General features: G+C 48.8%; 1 protein-coding gene across 1 annotated transcript in view; it reads right to left on the bottom strand.

Moving 5' to 3' along the window:
• The window catches only part of VAT1L (vesicle amine transport 1 like), a 169,860-nt gene extending 153,284 nt beyond the window's left edge, over positions 1 to 16,576 (bottom strand). The window contains exon 1 of the mRNA XM_004014921.5: positions 16,233 to 16,576. Coding sequence (XP_004014970.3) covers positions 16,233 to 16,465 — 233 coding nt within the window. The 5' untranslated portion in view covers positions 16,466 to 16,576. The remainder of the gene's footprint in view (positions 1 to 16,232) is intronic.
• Between the last annotated feature and the right edge of the window lie 3,979 nt (positions 16,577 to 20,555).

Raw genomic sequence — 20,555 nt, 5'->3', positions numbered from 1 at the left:
CCTGTCAGGCTATGGTCCATAGGGTCGCAAAGAGTTGGGAACGACTGAAGTAACTTAGCACACACAGCAGATAAAATAAATGAGCTACAAGTACGTATCGTACAACACATGGAATACAGCCAGTAGTTTACAGTAGCTATACATGGAGGACACTTTTAAAACTGTGAATCCCTACGCTATATACCTGAAACTTACATGATACTGTACATCAGCTATACCTAAATAAGAAAGGAAGGCAAAAATAAAAAATTACAGAAAAGAGGGAGTAACCGCCAAACAAATAGTTTTGCTTATGCTAAGCTCTTCATCAGTTAGCACGCAGACTACTCTTCAAATCCTTCAACCAAGGATAAACAACTAAGATATGACATTTGAATCGACTAAATATTTTCAAGTGAGATGTAAGCAAAAGAGACAGAAGGGAAATTTTCAACTACAAAAATATTCAATTCTATCATATTTTCTAAACAGACTGTCATCTTTGATGCTAAAACATAGCATGGGATAGTGTTAAGAGTCCAAATTCTAAAATGAACTTCCTGGCTTAAAAGTCTGACTCCTCTACTTAAACACAACAATGCAACGAAACCCACAGAACCGGAAAACTTTTCAGTTACGACTCCACCATGGTTCTTCTGTCCACATAGAAAATAAATATAAAGAAGATTTTTTTTTTAGTGTGTTATGGACCCTCAGGCTATCTTCTTCCCATCCCTAGCCACAGCTCCTGACAGCGCTCTCCTCCATGTCTGGGTCCATGTATTCCTCCCTACCTTGTTTAACCATTATTTTTAGATGTGAGACCTGAAGTTTTCAGACACATCTGATGTGTTTTGAGATCGACCACTTACTAAGTGAACGATGCTGCTTTTGCCCAGCCCAGATGCCTGTATCTCTAACACAGGGACTGATGGTGTGCTGACGCAACTTGAGCTGTAGTTTTATTGGTCTGTTGTTCCTCAGAGACAGGAAACATGTCCCCATCACAGGTCCGCATTAGTATTTGAAACACATGTCGGTTTAATATTTCAAACACAGAACAAAATGGCCAAGGAGATACACAGAGAATCTAAATATGAACAGCCATTCTCCGCAGAAACCAAAAAGCGCGGCATGAGTGTGTCCAGGAAAAATTCTCCCTGATGCCGAGACGGACCCCTTGATTTCTGGACCTGGAGGAATTTATTTACTCTCAGCCTGTCCTGGGAACAGAGCAGGCGTTTATTCCCAAGGAGATTCCCAGAAAGGTTAAGATCTCTGCGGTCTGGGTTAGATGTTGATGGAGTCACTGACTTCAAACAGGTGCCTGGCCGTGACTGGTTGTGCAGAGCATTCAAATGAATTTAATTTAAATTCAACAGACCTTTCACGATTTGGGGCTTGGCTCGGGACTAATGTGACTACAGGGACGGTGGCACCTCTGCTTCCCAAGAGTTCGGAGACCAACAAATTAAGTGCCTTCACAGTATGACAGCCCCCTGCAGGCCGCGGGACGCGGGTCACGGCTAGCACAGGCCGGGCAGCTATAGTCCACCACGCAGCAGTCGTGCAGGCCCTACGGCGAAGCGCACTCAGGCGTGGCTGCGCCCTCTGCTCCCGTTCTCCCGAGCTCTCCAGCGTCATCCCACCTCTCCGTGGAAGGGAGACGGTGTCACCGGACAGTGCAAACTGCTTCCTGCCTGACCTCTCACCGGAGCCCCAGAGGGGCTGGGAGGAGGGCTCCCCCAGAGAAACGCTCCATTTTTGCCTCAACGTGATGGTTATCTCCTGTCACTGATGCTGATAAAAGCTTTGCTCCATAAAACAGTTATGTCAGTAGGAAAACAAGTAGGGTAAGACCAGAACAACACAGTCCAATAGAACATTCTACAATGGCGAAAATATTCTGTGTGTGTTCTGTTCAATGTGGCAGCCACTAGCCATGTGTGATTACCGAATGCTTGAAATGTGGGTTGTGTGGGTGAGGAACTGGATTTTTAATTTTAATCAGTATTTAAGTTTAATTAGCCTTTATTAGAGACATGCAAATCAAAACTATCAAGCCTGTCAGAGTGGCCACCATTAAAAAGCAACAAGCACTGGAGAGGGGAATGAGAAGGGAACCCTCTTATGCTGTTTGCTGGGAATGTAAGTTGGTGCAGCCCCTATGGAAAGTAGTCTGGAAGTTCCTTAAAAATCTAAAAATAGAACTACCATATGATCCAGCAATCCCACTCCTGAGCATATACATGGAAAAGAGGAAAATTCTAATTTAAGAAGATGCATGTACCATAGTGTTCACTGAGATTCACAACAGCAAAGCTTTGGAAGCAATGTAAGTGTTCACCAGCAGATGAATGGACAAAGAGGATGCGGTACAGTGTACGATGGAATATCACTCAGCCACAGAAAAGAATGAAATAATGGCGTTGGCAGCAACACAATGGGCTTAGAGATTACCAACCAAGTGAAGTAAGTCAGACAGAAAGACCGTTACCACATGAGATCACTTATACGTGGACTCTAAAATATGACACAAATAAACTTATTAACAAAACAGAAGTAGACCCACAGACAGAAACCAACTGCTGGGTGCCAAAGGGGAAGGGCTGAGGGAGGGACAGGTCCAGAGTTTGGAATTAGCAGATACAAACGACTGTTTACGAACTAGATAAGTGACATGATCCTACTCGAGAGCAAGGGAACTGTATTCAGTATTCTGTAATAAACCAAAACGGAAGGATTTCTCTGGTCGTTCAGTAGCTAAGAATCCACCTGCCAATGCAGGGAACATGGGTTCAGTCCCTGGTCCGGGAAGATTCCATGTGCTCCAGGGCAGCTCAGCCTGTGTGCCACAAATCCTGGGTCTGTGCTCTGGAGCCAGGGAACTGCAGCCGCTGAGCCCACGTGCAGCAACTCCCAAAGCCCGTGTACCTAAAGCCCGTGCTCCACAGCAAGAGAAGCCTCTGCAGTGAGAGGCCTGAGCTCCACAAGCAGAGAGGAGCCCCCCTCGCTGCAACTAGAGAAAGTCTGCATGCAGCAATGAAGACCCAGTGCAGCCAAAAATAAAATAACATCTGGAACCACAATGGAAAAAATATGTAAAAGAACATATATATATATATATATATGCAAAACTGAACTGTGTTGCTGCATATCAGAAACTAATAGCATTGTAAATCAACTAAACTTCAGTAAAAAATTTAATGAGCTTAAGAAAGAGACAGTAGCGACATCACTAGCCTGCTGTCTTCCTGGTGGACTACGCACAACTCGAAGGGGGAGTCTCCCTCAAAATCCATCTTTCGATGTTCACGGCTTAGCCCAGGGCACAGTCTAGCCTTGCCAACAAAGATTCCTCCACTGAAGGTGTTAAGTAGGAAAATACCGAGGTGTGATTCAAGCTCTTTCCTTCCTCCTGCTAAAGGCAGTTACTGGTTGGCAGCCTTGTCAGTAGTCAGGGTAAAACTGAGAAGATCAAAGACCTGCTTGATTGATGTGCTTTGGGAAGAGCAAATATTTATCCTGGAAGATAAAAGAAGAGATGTGAGAGGTGAGCAAAGATAGGTGCAAAAGACAAGAGCGAGTGAGGGCAGGGTTGGAGAGTCTGGGAGAGTTTGAAGAGCACGGGGAGAGAGTTTGGAGGGAGAGGAGGCACTGGGGGAGGCGGAGGATGTCTAAATGGGAAGAGAAATTTTCTAGATGTTTCTTCTGCAGCACGAATAGTTCCAGCTTTGGCATTTTCTAAAGGACTTGATATAATTTGACAGTGCGTCTCAATTATATTGAAAAATTGGGTTTCTATTCAAGAGTGAATCATCCCAGCTAGATGTGGGCTACAAAAGGGAAAACAGAATAGGAACAGGAATAAAACTGTTAAAAGAGCAAAAGGAAAGGTGTCCTGTAAGCGCCATAGGCTGAGGGCAGAGAAGGGCTTCAAGCTGGTGAGAGGCAAATTTGCCTCTGCATTTATTTCCTAGGAAGGAGCAGTCCCAGGCATGGACCAGCTCCTCTGTGATCAGAGAGAACGGTTCTCCAGGATCTGAAAGCAGATAAACCTGAACAGGATGTTTTGGGAAGGGTAGGGGGGGGCACGTTTTTAGCTGTATTATACATCCTGGGTTCTGGCTGCAGAAACACTGAGTCACAGCTTATTACAAGGTCCCCAGTCGGAACAATTTTAGTCAGTTTAGCTGGAGGATAAAGAGAATCCAATTACGAAATCATTGAGACCAGTCGTAGGAACGATGGATTTAATAGCTCCCCATTAGCTGATTGAACTAGGGATAGCATAGATAAATGAAAAGCAATTCTTTCTGATCTTAGGGATTTTTTTTTTTTTAAGTCTGTTACTTGATGGATAGTCTGTTTTAAGAAGATGTGTCTGCATCGGGAGGGCGGGGAGAGGGCTTTGCAGTTTGCAAGCTTCATCAGAGCTTACTGTAGAATTTAGACTGAGCCACTGGGGTTGTCCCACTATGTATCTATTTGCATGAAGAGCAGATAAGCCTGGGAAAGAAGAGAAACACTCATGCTAAGGGAAATGCGAGTTGGCGAATAGGAGCCAAATGAAGAAGCCTATGGTAATACAAGCGGGAAGCTTGACTCTGAATGTGGGCTTCGGTACAACTCAGATTGCCCTTCAACTTCAAGGGCTTGTGACGAGTGGGTATAAAGTGAGTGAAGAAAACCCTGGCTCAAATCCCAGCTCTTTGTCTCATGAGTTTCGTCATCTTTAGCAAGTTCTTTATTTCTCTGATCCTTTCCCTTCATCAGAAAATGTTTGGTATCACGCTAAGTGCACGTGTGCATGCTAAGTCGCTTCATTTGTGTCAGACTCTTTGCGACCCCATGGAGGCTCCTCTGTCCATGGGATTCTCCAGGCAAGAATACTGGAGTGGGTTGCCATGCCCTCCTCCAAGGGATCTTCCTGACCTGGGGATTGAACCAACATCTCTTGCGTCTCCTGCTTTGGCAGGCAGGTTCTTACCACCAGCACCACCTGGGAAATTTCTATAAAACCCTTAATGTGGTGCTGTGAGAAATCACTCAGTAAAGGTCTTTGTGATAATAACGATGATAAATAATGAATGACGAGGGTGTCATTATTATTAGCTCCAAACAGCAGAAATATTGATAAGGAGGGTGGCACATGCTGCTTTAGGACCCGTATTGGGGAGAAAGGGGGCTGCATTCTCAGCAGAAGGCCAGGCTCCACCCGGGATGGAGAAGAAACGGGAAACACACTGGGTGGCTTCAGTGTGCTGGGAGGAGCAGAGCAGGGCAACGGGAGATGGTTACAATCAAGGGGAACCAGAACTGTGTTCTGAGAGTCCAGGCCACAGCAGCTAAGACACCCTGGCAATGATGTGGGAGGCACTGAAGGTGGGGGTCCTGATCCTACTAAGGAAGGTCAGAACAGAGTCAAGGACATACCACTTGTTCTAAAAGGTTATCTTCCCCCCAGTAGTTTGAAATATTTATTCACTTATTTTCCAGTTGTACTGAGCTGTATTTGACACACTGTATTAATTTAAGGTATACAGCATAATGATTTGATATGTACGTATCATACACAAGGATTATCACAACACTGTTTACTTTAGGGAAACGTTTGAACAGCCAGGCTGGTGGAGCCTCGGGTCCCCAGGTGTGCAAATGTTGCAGGGACACTTGAGTTAGTGCTCTTGGAGTAACCCTCGCCAGAAGCAGCACACTGGGCTCTTGGAGAGAGCCCCGGCTGCAGCCCCCAGTGCAGCCGCCTGACAGTGAGGAGGAAACCACAGAGCATCTTGAGAAGTTAGAGACCCACATTTCCCCGCCTCTGGGGAGTGGTTATGAGAGGGCTCACGAAGCGATCTTCTGGCTTCAAGAGAGCAAACTGTGTCAAGGAGAAGTTAAACTCCCCCAAAACACAGCTCCTTTGGTATTCTTTCAAATCCCCATTCAAAGACCTGCATGCTGGAGGGAGGGAGACTCAGAGAAAGCTAAGATGACAGAGGAGAGCGCAAAGGAACACGGGCTCGGACGGACCACTGTTTGTATTAGGAAAGTCACATTTACAAGTGACACAGCCGCTGCTGCCGAAATGTACACCCAACACTCTAGGTAACACACTCACTCACTCCCCCAAACACTGATTGCACGCCTACTGTTACAGAAGCACCAGGCATGGTGTTCATCAGTTAGAGGAGAACAGAGAAAGCTTCTGGAATGTCCAAGATGACCAGAGATTCAAAAGACAATGGGCCTCAAAGTTGACAACATTATATATGTTATTTAATATGATTCAAGGACTCATGCTGAGGGATGTCAAGTCCCAAGAGAGGGCATGGAGCTGCCTTCCTTCCCCAGTGCCCCCTCTGATTCTTCACTTTTTTCTGGACAAAGAAGCATCTCCTATCCACCATGATGGCTACCATTCTGATCAGTCCAGTGTTTCTTACCTACCTGCGTCATCTGATAACCGCCCTCCATTCCACTTACAGCATCTACCCCACAGTCACCACACACACACACACACACACACACACGCATGCTTCATGAGTTCCTGGCCCGGCTGTTGATCACAGTGCTCCCTTCCTTTAGGTCAGAACAGGCGGGCGTGAGACACCAACGTGGCCAGTCATTACGCCTTACTCCCTCGTGCCAGACAGAGAGAGACCCAACGGCTGGTATGTGATTTATGAGGGGCCAATTAGATCCCTTCCCTGACATATGAAAACTGGGAGAAGAAAGTCCTTTTTGCATCAGGCCTTGCTAAACTCTCAGGAGGCGGCTGGGGTGAAAGGCCTCCATCTTTCCAGGTCTCGGGAAGGCAGCTGATCACAGTAACCCACGAGGAGAGAGAAGACAAGAGAGGGAAGGGGAAGGGAAGCAGAGTGCCTAGGAGTCCAGGGACTAGTTCACCAGGGTGAACTTCCTTCAGCGTGGCTGAGAGGAAGGACAGAGAGGTCAGAGCAGAAGTGACTGGCCTCCCTTCCGAAGGTCCCTGAGCTTGGCCCGGCCCCTGCAGCGCTGCCGGAGCACCGCACACTGTGGCCCCGCTCACACTCCTGTTGCCTCGGGAATGCACCTGGATGTCCGTGTTTACGTCATGCCGTGGTGGCACAGCCTATCCGGGCTATGTTTTTTTTTAAAAAAATCTGACGGCATTTGGTCTCAGTTGCGGTGGGATCTCCTAGTTATGACATGTGGATCTCAAGTTACTTTGCGATCTAGTTCCCTGACCAGGGATCAAACCCAGGCCGCCTGCATTGGAAGCTCAGAGTCTTGGCCACCTGGACCTCCAGGGAAGTCCCTCAGCTACTTTTGATTTTAGGGTCTTATACCCTTTAGTGGAGACACGTGGAGTCTGAATAGGGACTCCGTTCAGAAAACTTTATGTCTTAAGGAGGGACTTTCTAATGTCCTATTTTTTTTTCATCTCCTTCCCACCATTAATATATATTAAACACACACTATACAAGGACTCCATTCATTCAACAGATGTGAAATGTGCCAACATCATTGCTAAATACTTTAGACGCGATCTAAAATTACCCCATAAGGACTATAATTATACCCATATTACAGCTTAGCAAACTGAAGTTTCAAAAGAGGAAGTCATTTTCCCAAGGTGATAGAGGTTGCTCAAATGATCCACTTCAAGGACTTGACCACGTCTGTTTCACTCCAAACATTAACCCTTTTATATCCCCAAAGCATCCTGCCTCCCATCCAGTTTGGATGTTTAGTCAGTGCCAGCCCAAGAAATGAATCATTATCAGTCTTTTCGCAGAAGAGAATTATCCTACAAGGGGCTCTGGAGGAGGGGAGAAGTCAGGATTAAGAGGATTCAGTGCTGTAATCTGCAGAGAAGGCAGTGGCTCACATGTTTCTGCCCCCTGGACAGTGCTAAGGAAGGGGCTAAGGCTGAGGGGCCAAGGAGCTGGGGAACAGAATTCCCCCCACAGGCTCTCATTTAGAAAAACATCACGTTCAAAGAGGAAACAGCTCCTCTCACTGGAGCATCTATTTTGTCTCTTGGGACTCCAAACATTAAACATTAAATTTACTCACTTTAATACCGTGGCTGCAACTGATGTTCTGTGTGAGATCACATACAGAGGAATCAGACTAATTCGAGATTACGTGCCTGCTGCCCTTTCCTAGGAAGAGCCTCTTCTTGTTTCTAATTAAACTTTTTCTTCTATGACAAATGCCAAGATGCCAAGAAAGGCCTGGACGAAGAAGAAGTGGCAGGAACTTGGGGTCGTGAGGGCGTTCACACCCATGCCTGGGTGAGCTTTGTTGTTGGCATGAATGTCAGTGATCTGCCCAAAGGTCATGGGATTTTGGTTCCCCTGGATGCGTGCAAACCAGACTCCGGATGCTGGGCCGTTTTGCACGCCCAGCTATTGGAGAAATCTGTGCTGTCACCCACAGATGGGTGTGCAGAGAGCTGGTGTCAGGCTAGCATACATTCCCCCTAGCCCATTCCCAACCCTGGGCATAGGACTCAAAAGCCAGCACCCTACTCCAGCTGTGCATGTTGTTGGATAGGAGGTGATCAGGACAGGGCACCGGAGGGTGGGGGTCAAGTCCAGTAACAAAGCAAGGGAAATAACTGACTCACTATGTGCAAGGAGCAGTGAGGACAGTCAGAGACCCTCAGCCGGTCTTCACGGTAACACCAAAGAGAGGGTGCTCTTACCAAGGGGAGGCTACAGGCAAGGTGTCGGTATTGTCTGCTCACCATCACCCAGCCGTGGTGAGGCAGGATTAGAGTCTGAACTCAGATCTGTTGTAGGTCCTTACTCTTCCCATTTCATCTCTGAGTCCCTTTTTCCTTACCTAGAAATTAAGGAGGACAGCCTCATGGGTGAGGGTTGGATGGGAAATGACAAGGATGATAGGCTTTGTTGCTGCAAAGATGCTGCCGGTGGAGGGGAGGGTGAACTTGAGTCCTCACTCCCGTTGCCCACCGTGAGCCCCCTGCCTTTGGCTTCCATCTAATGAAGATCAGGCTGCTGTTTATGGGAACCTGCTCTATGTCAGATGTCCAATAAGATGTTCTGTGTCTCCTCTTTCTATGAAGTAGAAGAAACTCCGATCCTGGGCTTCGTTTCTTCCTCAAAGTGCTGGGGAGACGGGAAGTCCATTCTGTTATCGGGTCAGAGCAGACATTGTCACCATCACCAGCCCTCCCCGGGGAGGACACAGTTAACGGAAGAATGCAAACTCGGATGGACAAGAAAGACCCCTCAGGCAGCACCTCCACCTTCTCATCCCCAAATGGGGCTCAGTGTGAGTCTGGAGAGTCAGCCTTTCCTGTCAAATCCTGATGGCCCATCCAACACAGAGCACTTTATTCCAGTCTCTGGCACAGAGTGGCTCCCAGCTCGGGTACTGGGGCCCTCCAAACAATTTCTCGGTTTTACAAACATCGGCGGTGCTTAACCTCACACAGTCCACTTATTTATTTCAATAAACACAGAGAAGAAAGAGCATTGTTGCTGTTCAATCACGCAGTCGTGTCCGACTCTTTATGACCCCATTGACTGCAGCATGCCAGGATTCCCTGTCCTCCACTATCTCCCAGAGCTTGCTCAAACTCATTGCATTCAGTGGGTGATGCCATCCAACCATCTCATCCTCTGTTGCCCCCCTCCTTCTCCTGCCTTCAATCTTTCCCAGCACCAGGGTCTTTTGCAGTGAGTTGGCCCTTTGCAACTTGACCTCATACTCTCCACTTATTTATTCGAATACACAGGGAAGAGCATATCGGCCATATTTCACTGGCTTGACCTTTCATGCTGTGTTGTTTGACATACCCTGCGCTCAAGTTGCTGGTGTAGCCACGGACCAGTGGAGGAAATGCGGCAGAGGAAGGAACTTAGTCTTGAGTGGTGATCACATTTAATCAGCATGGGTATTCTGGGTCAACCGTAGTAATGTGATTCTAAGTGGATCCCAAAAGCACTCCAGACCCCAGAAATGGCGAGGAAGTGGATGTGGCTCAGAACCACGACAGCCGCTTTGGGAGGCAAGATGACAGCACGCAGCTTAAAATATACATATATACATTTGTTTACTTTTGATCATTCTTGGCCCGCTGGGGCTTTGTGGCCGCTCACGGGCCTTCTCTCGTCCTGGCTCCCGGCTGCTCATTGCAGTAGCTTCTCTGGTTGCAGAGCACAGGCTCCAGAAAACAGGTTCCCCACTGCAGGGCATGGACTTAGCTGCTCCGCCGCATGTAGGATCTTCTCGGAGCAGAGATTGCACTGGTGTTCCCTGCACGGCAACATGGAGTCTCAACCGCTGGACCATCAGGGAAGCCCCATCATGTGGTTCTGAGTGTGATCAGCTATGCTTCAAGTCAGTCCAGTGCCTCCCATTTCTCTGTGTTTCCAACCCCAGTCTTTGGGTCTGTCCGCCTCTCTGAGTCTCTTGGTCTTTCTCTGCCTCTGTCTGTTCTCTCTGTCTACTCTGTGTGTTTGCCACTGTGTCCCTCGGATCACAGAGTCCAGAGCAAGGCAGGCTTGGATTTTTATGTCGCTTGTCCACCTAAAATTTGCAATCTTAACATATCTCTGAACGCCAGGTCCCCCATCTTCAAAATGGAGACTGTAACACTGATGTTGTTGATGCTGTTGAGTGGTCACTAGGATAAAACAAAGCAAAGTATACAGCAGGCAACTCAGTGGCTGCCTCATCCCCAGCGGCCAATGGATGGGCTCCCAGCCCATCTCCAGTGCACCTGACCTTCATGATGTATCAGGATCCCACCAATCTCTTGGCTTTCCTCTAGCGCGGCCCCCCCTCGGCCCATCTGCAGATCAGCCAATGGAGCCATGACTGGCTGCAACTATTTTTCCTCCAGTTGGTCTCATTCCAGCAGCTTCACGTGGCCTCTTGCTGTAAATCAATCTGGGAAAATAAACGTCCCCAGTCCATTAGAGCCTTTCCACCACAAGCCAATCTGGGCCGCAAAACAGACAGGCTTGTTAATGGCCACTTAAGTAGTTTCCTGCAGCCCAGTCTGGGGACCCTCACCCTCAAATCCTCCCAGATCCTGTCCAAGAGAAGCACCACTGTGGCAAGACCCCTGGGAGCAAGGGCGTAGACAGGACCCTGAGCAATTGCTGGGGACTGGGGGAGGAGAGACCACAAACCCTGGTTTGTCTAGAAAAGTCCCAGTTTGTCCCTGCTGTCCCAGAGCAGTTATTAACAGTATCCCTTTCATTCTCCAAAGAGTGCTGGCATGATAACCTATCAGGGGAACCTGTGGAAACCAAGAAAGCAGTTTGAACAATAGCATCTAGCATTTGTTGGCCTCTTGCTCTGTGTCAGGCATCACCACAAAGGTCCGGATGCACCGTGTCACTGAAACCCCCTACAACACTCTACACTGGTTGTTCAGTTGTTAAGTTGCGTCTGACTCTTCGCAACCCCGTGGACTACAGCACGCCAGGCTCCCCTGTCCTTCACTGTCTCCCAGGTTAGCTCCAATTCATGTCCATTGACTCAGTGATGCTGTCTAACCGTCTCATCCTTGGCCACCCTCCTCTCCTTTTGCCTTCAGTCTTTCCCAGCATCAGGGTTTTTGCCAATGAGTCAGCTCTTGGCATCAGGTGGCCGAAGTACTGGAGTTTCAGTACCAGTCCTTCCAATGAAGTCCTTCAGGGTTGATCTTGAGGAATGACTGGCTTGGCTCTGAAGGGTGGTGCTATTATTATTTCCATTCTATAGACCGGGAAGCCCACGTTTAGAGCGGTAAGCGCGGGGTCAAGGTCAGCCAGTGTAGAGGACACTGTTCACGCCTCACGCAGGTCTCTTTCACCAGGCAGTGCACCCGTCCCCCAGCTGGCTGTCGGAGCTCAGAGCAGCCCTGTTCCTCCTTCCATGAGTTACAGAGGCTCCACACCCCCACTCAGGAAGCAGCCCAGAGCCCATCACCGACCGATGACAGGGCGGGGGGTCCAGAGGGCTCCCCCAACTGCTACAAGGTCAGATTGACTCTGTGGTACAACTTGTGCTCTAGAACTCCTGGAGGGATCCAGCTGAGACCAACCCTGGCTTCACTCCTTCCCCTGCCCTATCCTGCTCCCCTTCTCCTGAAAGGACACCCCCACACACACCATCAGCCTCTTCAAACAGCATTCCTGTCCCAGGCTGTGCCTCCAGGGGACCAGTCCTAGGATAGCCGGTTAGCAGGGGGCTGAGCTAGGCTCACGTCTAGGAAGGGCTCACTCTCCATCACTAAGTAGATGAGACCCAACACTGCCTGTATTATGACATGCATGATTAGAAGGATGGCCTCCAGGTCATCAAGTTGCCAGCAGATGTCTCATGCAGGCATCAGTGTGACAACAGGCACAACAACCACTGTTTCTTGTTGTTCAGTCGCTGAGTCGTGTCAGACTCTTTGCGACCCCATGGACTGCAGCACGCCAGGCTTCCCTGTCCTTCATCATCTCCCGGAGTACATTCAAACTCATGTCCGTTGAGTCAGTGATGCGATTTAACCACCTCATCCTCTGTCGCCCCCTTTCTTCCCTTACCCTCAATACTTCCCAGCATCAGGATCTTTACCGATGAGTTGGCTCAATGCATCAAGTGCCCAAAGGACTGGAGCTTCAGCTTTAGCATCAGTCCTTCCAATGAATATTCAGGGCTGATTTCCTTTAGGATTGATTGGTCTCATCTTCTTGGTGTTCAAGGGACTCTCAAGAGTCATCTCCAACACCACAGTTCTTGCTGCTAACCTTGAGGCCATCTCTTTCTTGCATCTGAACCTCTGAACACTATAGTGTTCATCTTATTAACCCCATTTTGCAGTCGAGGCAGAAGTTAAGAGAGATGCTCACCAAGGTTACACAGATCTATCTTTCTCCAAAGGCCACACGCTTTTTCCACGTGGCCAGTTAAATCACTTGCGGTGCAAATGTTCACTGAATGGCTGGTGAAATGGGTTCCCCATAAACAATGATGTTCTGGTAACAATTCAGATGGAAGACTGGGCTACCCTTCCCACCCTGTACAGCCCGCAGTGGTTCTTTCTGAGCCGTGTTTAACCATCAAGCTTTCACTTTAGGGAGAAAGCTGGATTACTCTGGGGACAGCCAGAGAACGTTTCCTTAAGCCAGACATAAACAGATTAAAAGGGCTTCCCAGGTGGCACATAAAGAACCTGCCTGCCGATGCAGGAGACATAAGAGATGCGGGCTCCATCCCTGGGTCAGGAAGGTCCCCTGGAGGAGGGCGTGGCAACCCACTCCAGTATTCTTGCCTGGAGAATCCCATGGACAGAGGGGCCTCAGTGTGGGCTACATTCCATGGGGTTGCAAAGAGTCAGACACAACTGAAGCGACAGCACCCGTGCAAACAGATCAAAGCCACACTCCCCGAAGAAAGGGAAGAAAGCAAGGCTATGTGTCAAAGGTCAGAGAAGTAAACTACATCTCTTCTGGCTTTTCAACAGCGGGAGACAAAATAAGAGGAGAAGAGCAGCGCTTTAAGGAGAAATGAACTAGGATTCACACCCTAGCTTCATTACTTGTGTGGTGTTTTTAGCAAATTACTCAACATCTCCAAGCCTCAGTTTGCTTTACCACAATACCTACTGTGTTAGACCACAGATGAGAGGGGGGAAATGAGATAAAATATGTATCTCCCCCTGCCTTCTCTCTTCCATTTCCACAAAATTTATATGGTAATCAACTTGGACCCTCATTCCAGGTCTGAATGATGCTAGTTCAGATGGACTATGCTTTATTTTCCAGCAAAAAGCAAATCCTATTTGATGATAAAAGGTTTCCATTAAAAATAGAGAACCGAGAGAGAACGGATAGGAGGGGAACCTTTATCCAAGAGGCCATCAGCTGATTCATAAAACCACAGAATGAGTCATCCTGGCTCCCAAGGCTAATCTTACAATCAATGGGCATCTCCGGCCAGCCAATCCTAGCCCAGTGGAGAAAGAAGGGCCCAGGGGGCAATCCTCACAAACCTATTCCAATCCCCCCCTGCAAAACTGATTAACTCTGCTTCCAGCTTGGGTGAAATGAAAATCAACCTGGGCCCTTTGCAGTACTGTCTTCCCTCCCCCATCCAGCATCATCTCCCACCCCTCATGGCTTGTTGGCTTTCTAAACAACTGGGGCAGGGGGATCTGCGGTGATTCTACTCAGTGTGTGTGTGTGTGTGTGTGTGTGTGTGTGTGTGTGAGTGTGTGCAGCTCCAACGAAAAACAGGCTTCTGTGTCTGGCTTTGAAAATCAATCTCCCAGCCTTCATCCTGACATTTATTATTTCCAAACCCTTCAAGTCCTCTTGGCATTTATGCAGTAAATGCCAAAAGGCTGGAGAACCCAGGTCTATTTGTCCTGCAGATGACGATCTTTTAACAAAAAAGTAGCTTCAACATTTTTACTCTCTGTATATACACTCTGACAAAGAGTCCTAGAACCCAGTCCTCAATTTGAATGGAGGGTCATAAATCACACACACACACACACGTAATATTTTTGATTGGTGGTTGAGGAAGGAGAATGAATCAATACACAGGTTTAATTTTACTAGGTAGACATACTTCCACCAGCAAGTGAAGAAAAAGAATGACTCAACAATCTCCCTCCAGGCACCTTTCCCCCATCCTTCCATCCAGCAATAACTGAGTCATTCAGCAATAGCATATTCAAGATACACCGGGTGCCAAGCTCTGTGTTGGGCATTGGGAATTTATCAGTGAGCGTATATCAGAGGCACGCTCTGCCTTCCGGATCAGCCAGCTTGGTTCAGCAAGAGTTAACAAGATGGAACTGTATAGGCTCCCCGAGTTGGCCAAAGCCGCCTCTGCCACCCTGAATTCCCTCGGGAGAGGCCCTTGTGTTTAGAGTCAAAGGCGCCCAGCCCCCTCTGTGAGAAGAGGGCCAGGGACCAGTGCCTGCCTCTCTCCAGCCACCTTCCAGTCTGAAGAATGAAACCCCCACCTGCTCTCAAAGTGGCAAAGCGGAGGGGAAGCTCCTCTGCACTCTTCCTGCCTCTAGACTGTTCCCAGATGCTGAGTTTGGGGGGCTAACCAGGGAGCTGGCTGCTGCTTTTAGGGAGCTGGGTCTGTTAGGGGCTTTAAAGAACGGCGATGGGAAGGGATGGGTCCATCTCACTGCGCTAACAGCAAGTTCCCCGGGAAAGCTTTCCACGCTGCAGCGCACAACTCGGAGCGCTGGTCCAGAGAGCCCTCCGGGGTGAGCCCTCTCCCTGGAACTCCAGGGAAATGACCATGCAGTGATAGCACAAGCGATGTTTAAACACTCCAGGAGGAATCCCAGCCCCGGGAGGGTCTGCCGTCCCCGGGGAGGGGTGGGGACAGGAAGGGTACTAAGGAGTTGGAAGCAGGAGTTGCAAGATTCAGCTGTTTTGTTTGCTTGTGCTTTTCCTCTTCAGAGAAACACAGAAGACGCTGGTGGGCAAGAGGGGAATTAAGTAGCAGTGCTGGCCTTACCTCTCACCAGGCTTAAATGCTGGGTACCTAAAACGCTTCCTTCCCAGTTCCTTTCCTGGTGTGAGACCACAAGGAGGGAGTGTACAGCCGTGAGGAAGGACGCATTTCCCCAGCCCTGCTCTCCGACCCCAGCCCCAAAGGGAAAACTGCCTAGAGGTTGAAAAAAATGCCATATCAAATCCTGGCCATGCCGCTTAGCGGCAGCCGGCTGATCTTGGGCAAACCACTCTCTGAGCCCCGGCTGCCGCACCTCTGACAAGCGGACAAGGATGATGCCTAACTCTCTGGGTCCCAGGAACTATTAAATAAGATCGCACACGTAAAACTCTTTTAAGAACCGACGGCAGGTAAGCAGTGAGCCAACGGTTAGGATTTTCTAACCATGTTACCATCAAACCTTCCTCTCCTGGCCCCTGAGCTGTCCTACTCCACGGAGAGCTCCCGTGGCGCGATCAGCCAGACCCTGAGCGCTGGGCGCCACCGGCCACCCTTCCCCTCTCGGAGCTCACCGTCTCCTCCGGTCACCCCCAGATCTGGCTTGGGGAGAGCTCCGAGGGCTTGCCTGCCAGCCTCCTTCCCAGCATCGGCGGGCCAAGGGGCGGCGGGAAAGGCTCGGGGAGCCGGTGAGGGTGCGCGGGGGGCCGCCCAGGGAGGCTCTTCCCCTCGGGCAGCGTGCCCGCCGAGGCTCTGCCAGCCGCTCCCCCGGAGCTCTGAGCGCGCAAAGAGAGAGAGAGAGAAAGAAAGCGAGAAAGGCGCGGATACTGGACCAGGCTTTGACGCGGATCTTGAGCTCGCCGTCCTGCGGCTCGGGCATGGCCTTCCTGGTGACCCGCAGCTTGTTGAGCCCCCCGAAGCCGGCCAGCACCACGGCGCGCATCTCCTGGGAGTCCCCGAGGCGGTGAGAGCCGCCGCCGCCGCCGCCCTCGGCCGGCTCCTTGCCTGCCTCCTTTTCGATCATCTGCTCCGTCTCCTCCGCCTTCTCCACGCCTTCCTTGGCCATGGCGCGCGGGGGCGCGGGGCGCACGGGCTGCAGCGGCTGCGGCGCTGGGGGGCTCGGGGACCCTTGCTCGCAGGTTCCTCCTGTTGAATGCGGGATGCTCGGCGGCGCAATGGCTGCAGCCTCTGCGAGCCGCGCCGCGGTCCACGGCCTCCGCCGTAATCCTCCCAAGAGCCGCGCGCCCCGCCTCGCTGCCCTCCTTTCTGTCCTGCCCGAGCAAAGCCTCAGCTCCCGCTTCTCAGCCAGTTTCACACCAAGCTCTTGATTGCAGAACCCAGAGCCCAGATCTGCCAAGAAACCCCCCCCCCCCAAAAAAAAAAAAAAAAACAACCTCGTGAATAAAACACACAGAGAGAGGACGCCTTGTCCTCCGCCGTGGACGCAATACTTCATTATATACGGCGCGGGCTGGGCGCCTTGAAATGGACAGAGATGAATGTCTGGGCCTGGAGGACGCCTCCCTGCCCCAAGGTGGCCTCCTCTCCCACCGACGTGCGGGGGCCGGGGAACTGACGGGAAACGCGGCTGCTTCCCAAACCACCGGTCCGGGTTAGAAGGACCGAGAGGTTCGGGAAACTGGAAACTGGAAACCTCATTGGCTGCCCTGAGGAGTCCAGATCCAGGTCTTTTCACTTGGGACCTCCAGCGATCACCCTGGATCGCAAGGAGCATCTCATGATGGCTAACTCTCACCACCCGACCCATTTGGGGCCTTTGAAGAGGCTCCAACATAGAGTTCAGTACCAGAAAGGGGTTCTGTTCTTGATCTGACTCCGTGGAAGATCAGATCACTGTACACACACACACACACAAACACGCAGAGCAATACCTGGCTTCTTGTCTTCTGTTAGCAAGCCCTTTTGAAAAGAGCTCATAGAAGCACTTAGATTTTTTTTTTTTTAAGGAAAAAAGATGGGGTATTCCCTTGCAGCAGTTTAAAGAAAGATGCAGTTGAGGAGTGATAGGTGTATATTCTGGTTATGAGCCAAAAAGCCTAGGTCTTTGAAGAAGACCTCAGGGAGCAGGGGCCTTGAGCCAGACCTTGAAGTTGAACCAGGTTCCTCAGATAGGTGATCTCAAGCACCTTCAAACACATGGCAAGGTGGCAGGTGAAAGGACTACTGGGGAGACACTGGTTTGTTCTGTGTGAGCTGATCACTGGCTGTGTTTGACAGTCGCTGGAGACTAGGCTTGAAAAGTTGGTTGGAACCAGCTTTTGAGGATTTTTACATATTGTGTTATAAAAGTTAAGACATAATCAGCCCTGACTCAACAGAAGGCAGTGGGCACCACTGGACTCTTAAAAAAAGAGCGGTGCATGGCATCACCAGATTGCATTTCAGGATAACAAGTTTGGAGGTAAAGGGGTGATGGTTTGGACGATAGAGTTACTGGAAGCATGGAGATCCATTAGAGACTCGAGTGCAGACAAAAATCAATCAATTGACAAATCAGTTAGTAAATAAGAGCCTCAGCTGAGGCAGTGACTGTAGGGTAGAAGAGAGGAGATTAGAAGGAGGCTGAATAGACAAGACTTGACTAGTGGATTGAACATTTGACTGTAAACCAAATTGCCCGAATCGTTAAGTCTGTTGACATTGTGCGGGATAGTGTTCAGGCTGGATTGTATCCTGATATAAGAATTGGATTGCCAGTGCTTTATTTGGGAGGTGTTCCCAGGAAGCTTCCGTCAGGAAGTCAGGAAGTGAGCAGGGAAGCAATTGAAGCCAACACAAGGAGCGTGACCACAGGGGCAGGGGGGGCCCAGATCCAGAGACAGTGTGGGGCACGCTCAGCGCCGCCTCATCCAAGGAGTAAGAGCATGGGTGCTTTAAACTAAGCTTTCTGCTGATCCGCTAAGGGCTGTCCTGGAAGTGTTAACTCCCTGGTGCTTTCAGCCTGCCCCTCGTACCTGTGCCGAGATGCTCCAGGCAGGATGCTCTCCACAGAAAGCCGTTATCTTAGACAGGGAATGGTGAGTTCAGAGGGGCTATGGGACTGGCACGGATAACATCTTCAAGGTGTGGTCTTGATTTGTGGGTATCTACTCTTCTAGACCCTTTATGTATCTTTTGTAATTTAATTCTCAGAATAAACCTTATTAGGTAAGCATCATTGTTCCCACTTTATAGAAGAGAAAAGTGAGTCTTACCATGGTGAATTATCCTGCTCAAAGGAACACAGGGACTGTGGTGGGATACATAACCAGCTCCCAAAGGATGCTCTTAGCTTCTCACCATGCATGCGTATTTGGATGGATAATACTCCATGGCATTTTATGTCCTCTGGCCCTTTGTTGGCCTCCTAATATTTCTGTCCCATTAGGACCCCTTGCCTTGATTCTGAGGGCTTTCCTTTAAGAACAGAAAGTTAATCTACTTTGCACTCAGCACACAGCATGTTTAAGAGAAGTGTTTGCCTTATAATATGTTAAAAGGAATATAATTACTTCCTCCAAGGGAATCTTCTGGTTGTTTATAAACACCAGATTATAATTGGTTTGCAGCTGACTGTAACAACAGCTAAGAGGAAACACACCAGTCTGCTGCTGTTGGAGGAAGACCTTCTGAGTCCTGTGCTTAACCTGGATGGTTAAGTATTCTCAAATCTTCTCCTCTCTGATGGAATGTGGCAAAAGCCCTGCGGCAAGGCATCTGTCCAAATAAACACAATAAATCTGTTTTCAATTTATAAAATTGATTCCTTGGGCATTGGCTTTAGAACTTCAGTTTCAAAATACCTTACTTTGTAGGGCAATGTCACCACAGCGGCCACTGCTGGTGAAATGCAGCATTACAACTCAGCTCTATTAACTTGTATATGAGGTAGGAACGGGAGGGGTGTAGGGGGTCTAAATAGGAACCCCTCACAATATAAGCCATCTTAGGGGAGTGCCACACAAAAGAAGTGAGATCTTTGGGAAATAATATAATAATCTTAGTACGATTTCTGAATGGTTTTCTAAGTAACTTGAAAAGGTTCAGTAACTTTCCAGAGAGATACATCACCTGGGGTGAATAGTCAATGTCTTCAACTGTATCCTTTAATAAGATTTCTTCTATTGTATTTTCCTCAATACAATTAGACTCGTTTATTATAATACATTGTTTAATCTAAAAAATAATCCTGTGCCATAGGCACAGTGTGTATATGTGTGTGTGCTCAGCCGCTCAGTCATATCTGACTTTTCGTGGCCCCATAGGCTGTAGCCTGCCAGACTCCTCTGTCCATGGAATTTTCCAGGCAAGAATACTGGAGTGGGTTACAGTATTCCCTACTTCAGGGATCTTCTCGACCCACAGACAGGTACTATTATCCACATTTTACCCAGGAAAAAATTTAATAGAAACTGAGTAACTTTCCCAAGGTCACCTACGTAGTCTGGCAGAGCTGGGATTTGAAGTGCAAGGCATTAGACTCTAAAGTGTGGATGCTTAACTTCCCTGCATGATATTTATGATTTTATAAGCTGTTATGGGTTTCAAAAATGCCATAGAATAGATTGAGGAAGAAGACAAATTTAGAAGGTCAGTAATGAAGAACGGTTAATGGTTTGATGGCCGTTGAAAGATCTTAGTAATATCCAAGAGCTCATATTAAAGGATGTGTGCTATAATTTCTTATAGTTTGCATTGATGTAATTTAAAAGCTGATGAAGCATGATTGCCACAAGTACAGCATTATCTTCAGAGAAGTACTGAGTAAGTGTGCAGCCCATCCCGAAAGAGGTAGAATAAACTTCCTGTTTATAGCTCATAGCACTAGCCATAGAGGGTTAGCTCTAGACATGTCAGAGGGAAACAGTGAACTGATATTCTTCATCACTTCTTGAGTGCTGACCTTGTACGATTACTAAGTACTGGAGATAGAATGGGGAATAAGACAAACATATTCTCAGTACTGGGATTCCCAGGTGGCGCTAGTGGTAAAGAACGCCGCCTGCAAAGCAGGAGACTCAGGAGAGCCAGGTTTGATCCCTGGGTCGAGAAGATCCCCTGGAGGAGGAAATGGCAACCCACTCCAGTACTCTTGCCTGAAGAATTCCATGGACAGAGGAGCCGGGTGGGCTCCAGTCCATACGGTCGCAAAGAGT

This window comes from Ovis aries, chromosome 14, assembly GCF_016772045.2.
Source record: "Ovis aries strain OAR_USU_Benz2616 breed Rambouillet chromosome 14, ARS-UI_Ramb_v3.0, whole genome shotgun sequence".
Lineage (NCBI taxonomy): Eukaryota > Metazoa > Chordata > Mammalia > Artiodactyla > Bovidae > Ovis > Ovis aries.
The sequence above is the reverse complement of the archived record's forward strand: the minus strand, read 5'-3'. Positions and strand labels throughout refer to the sequence as shown.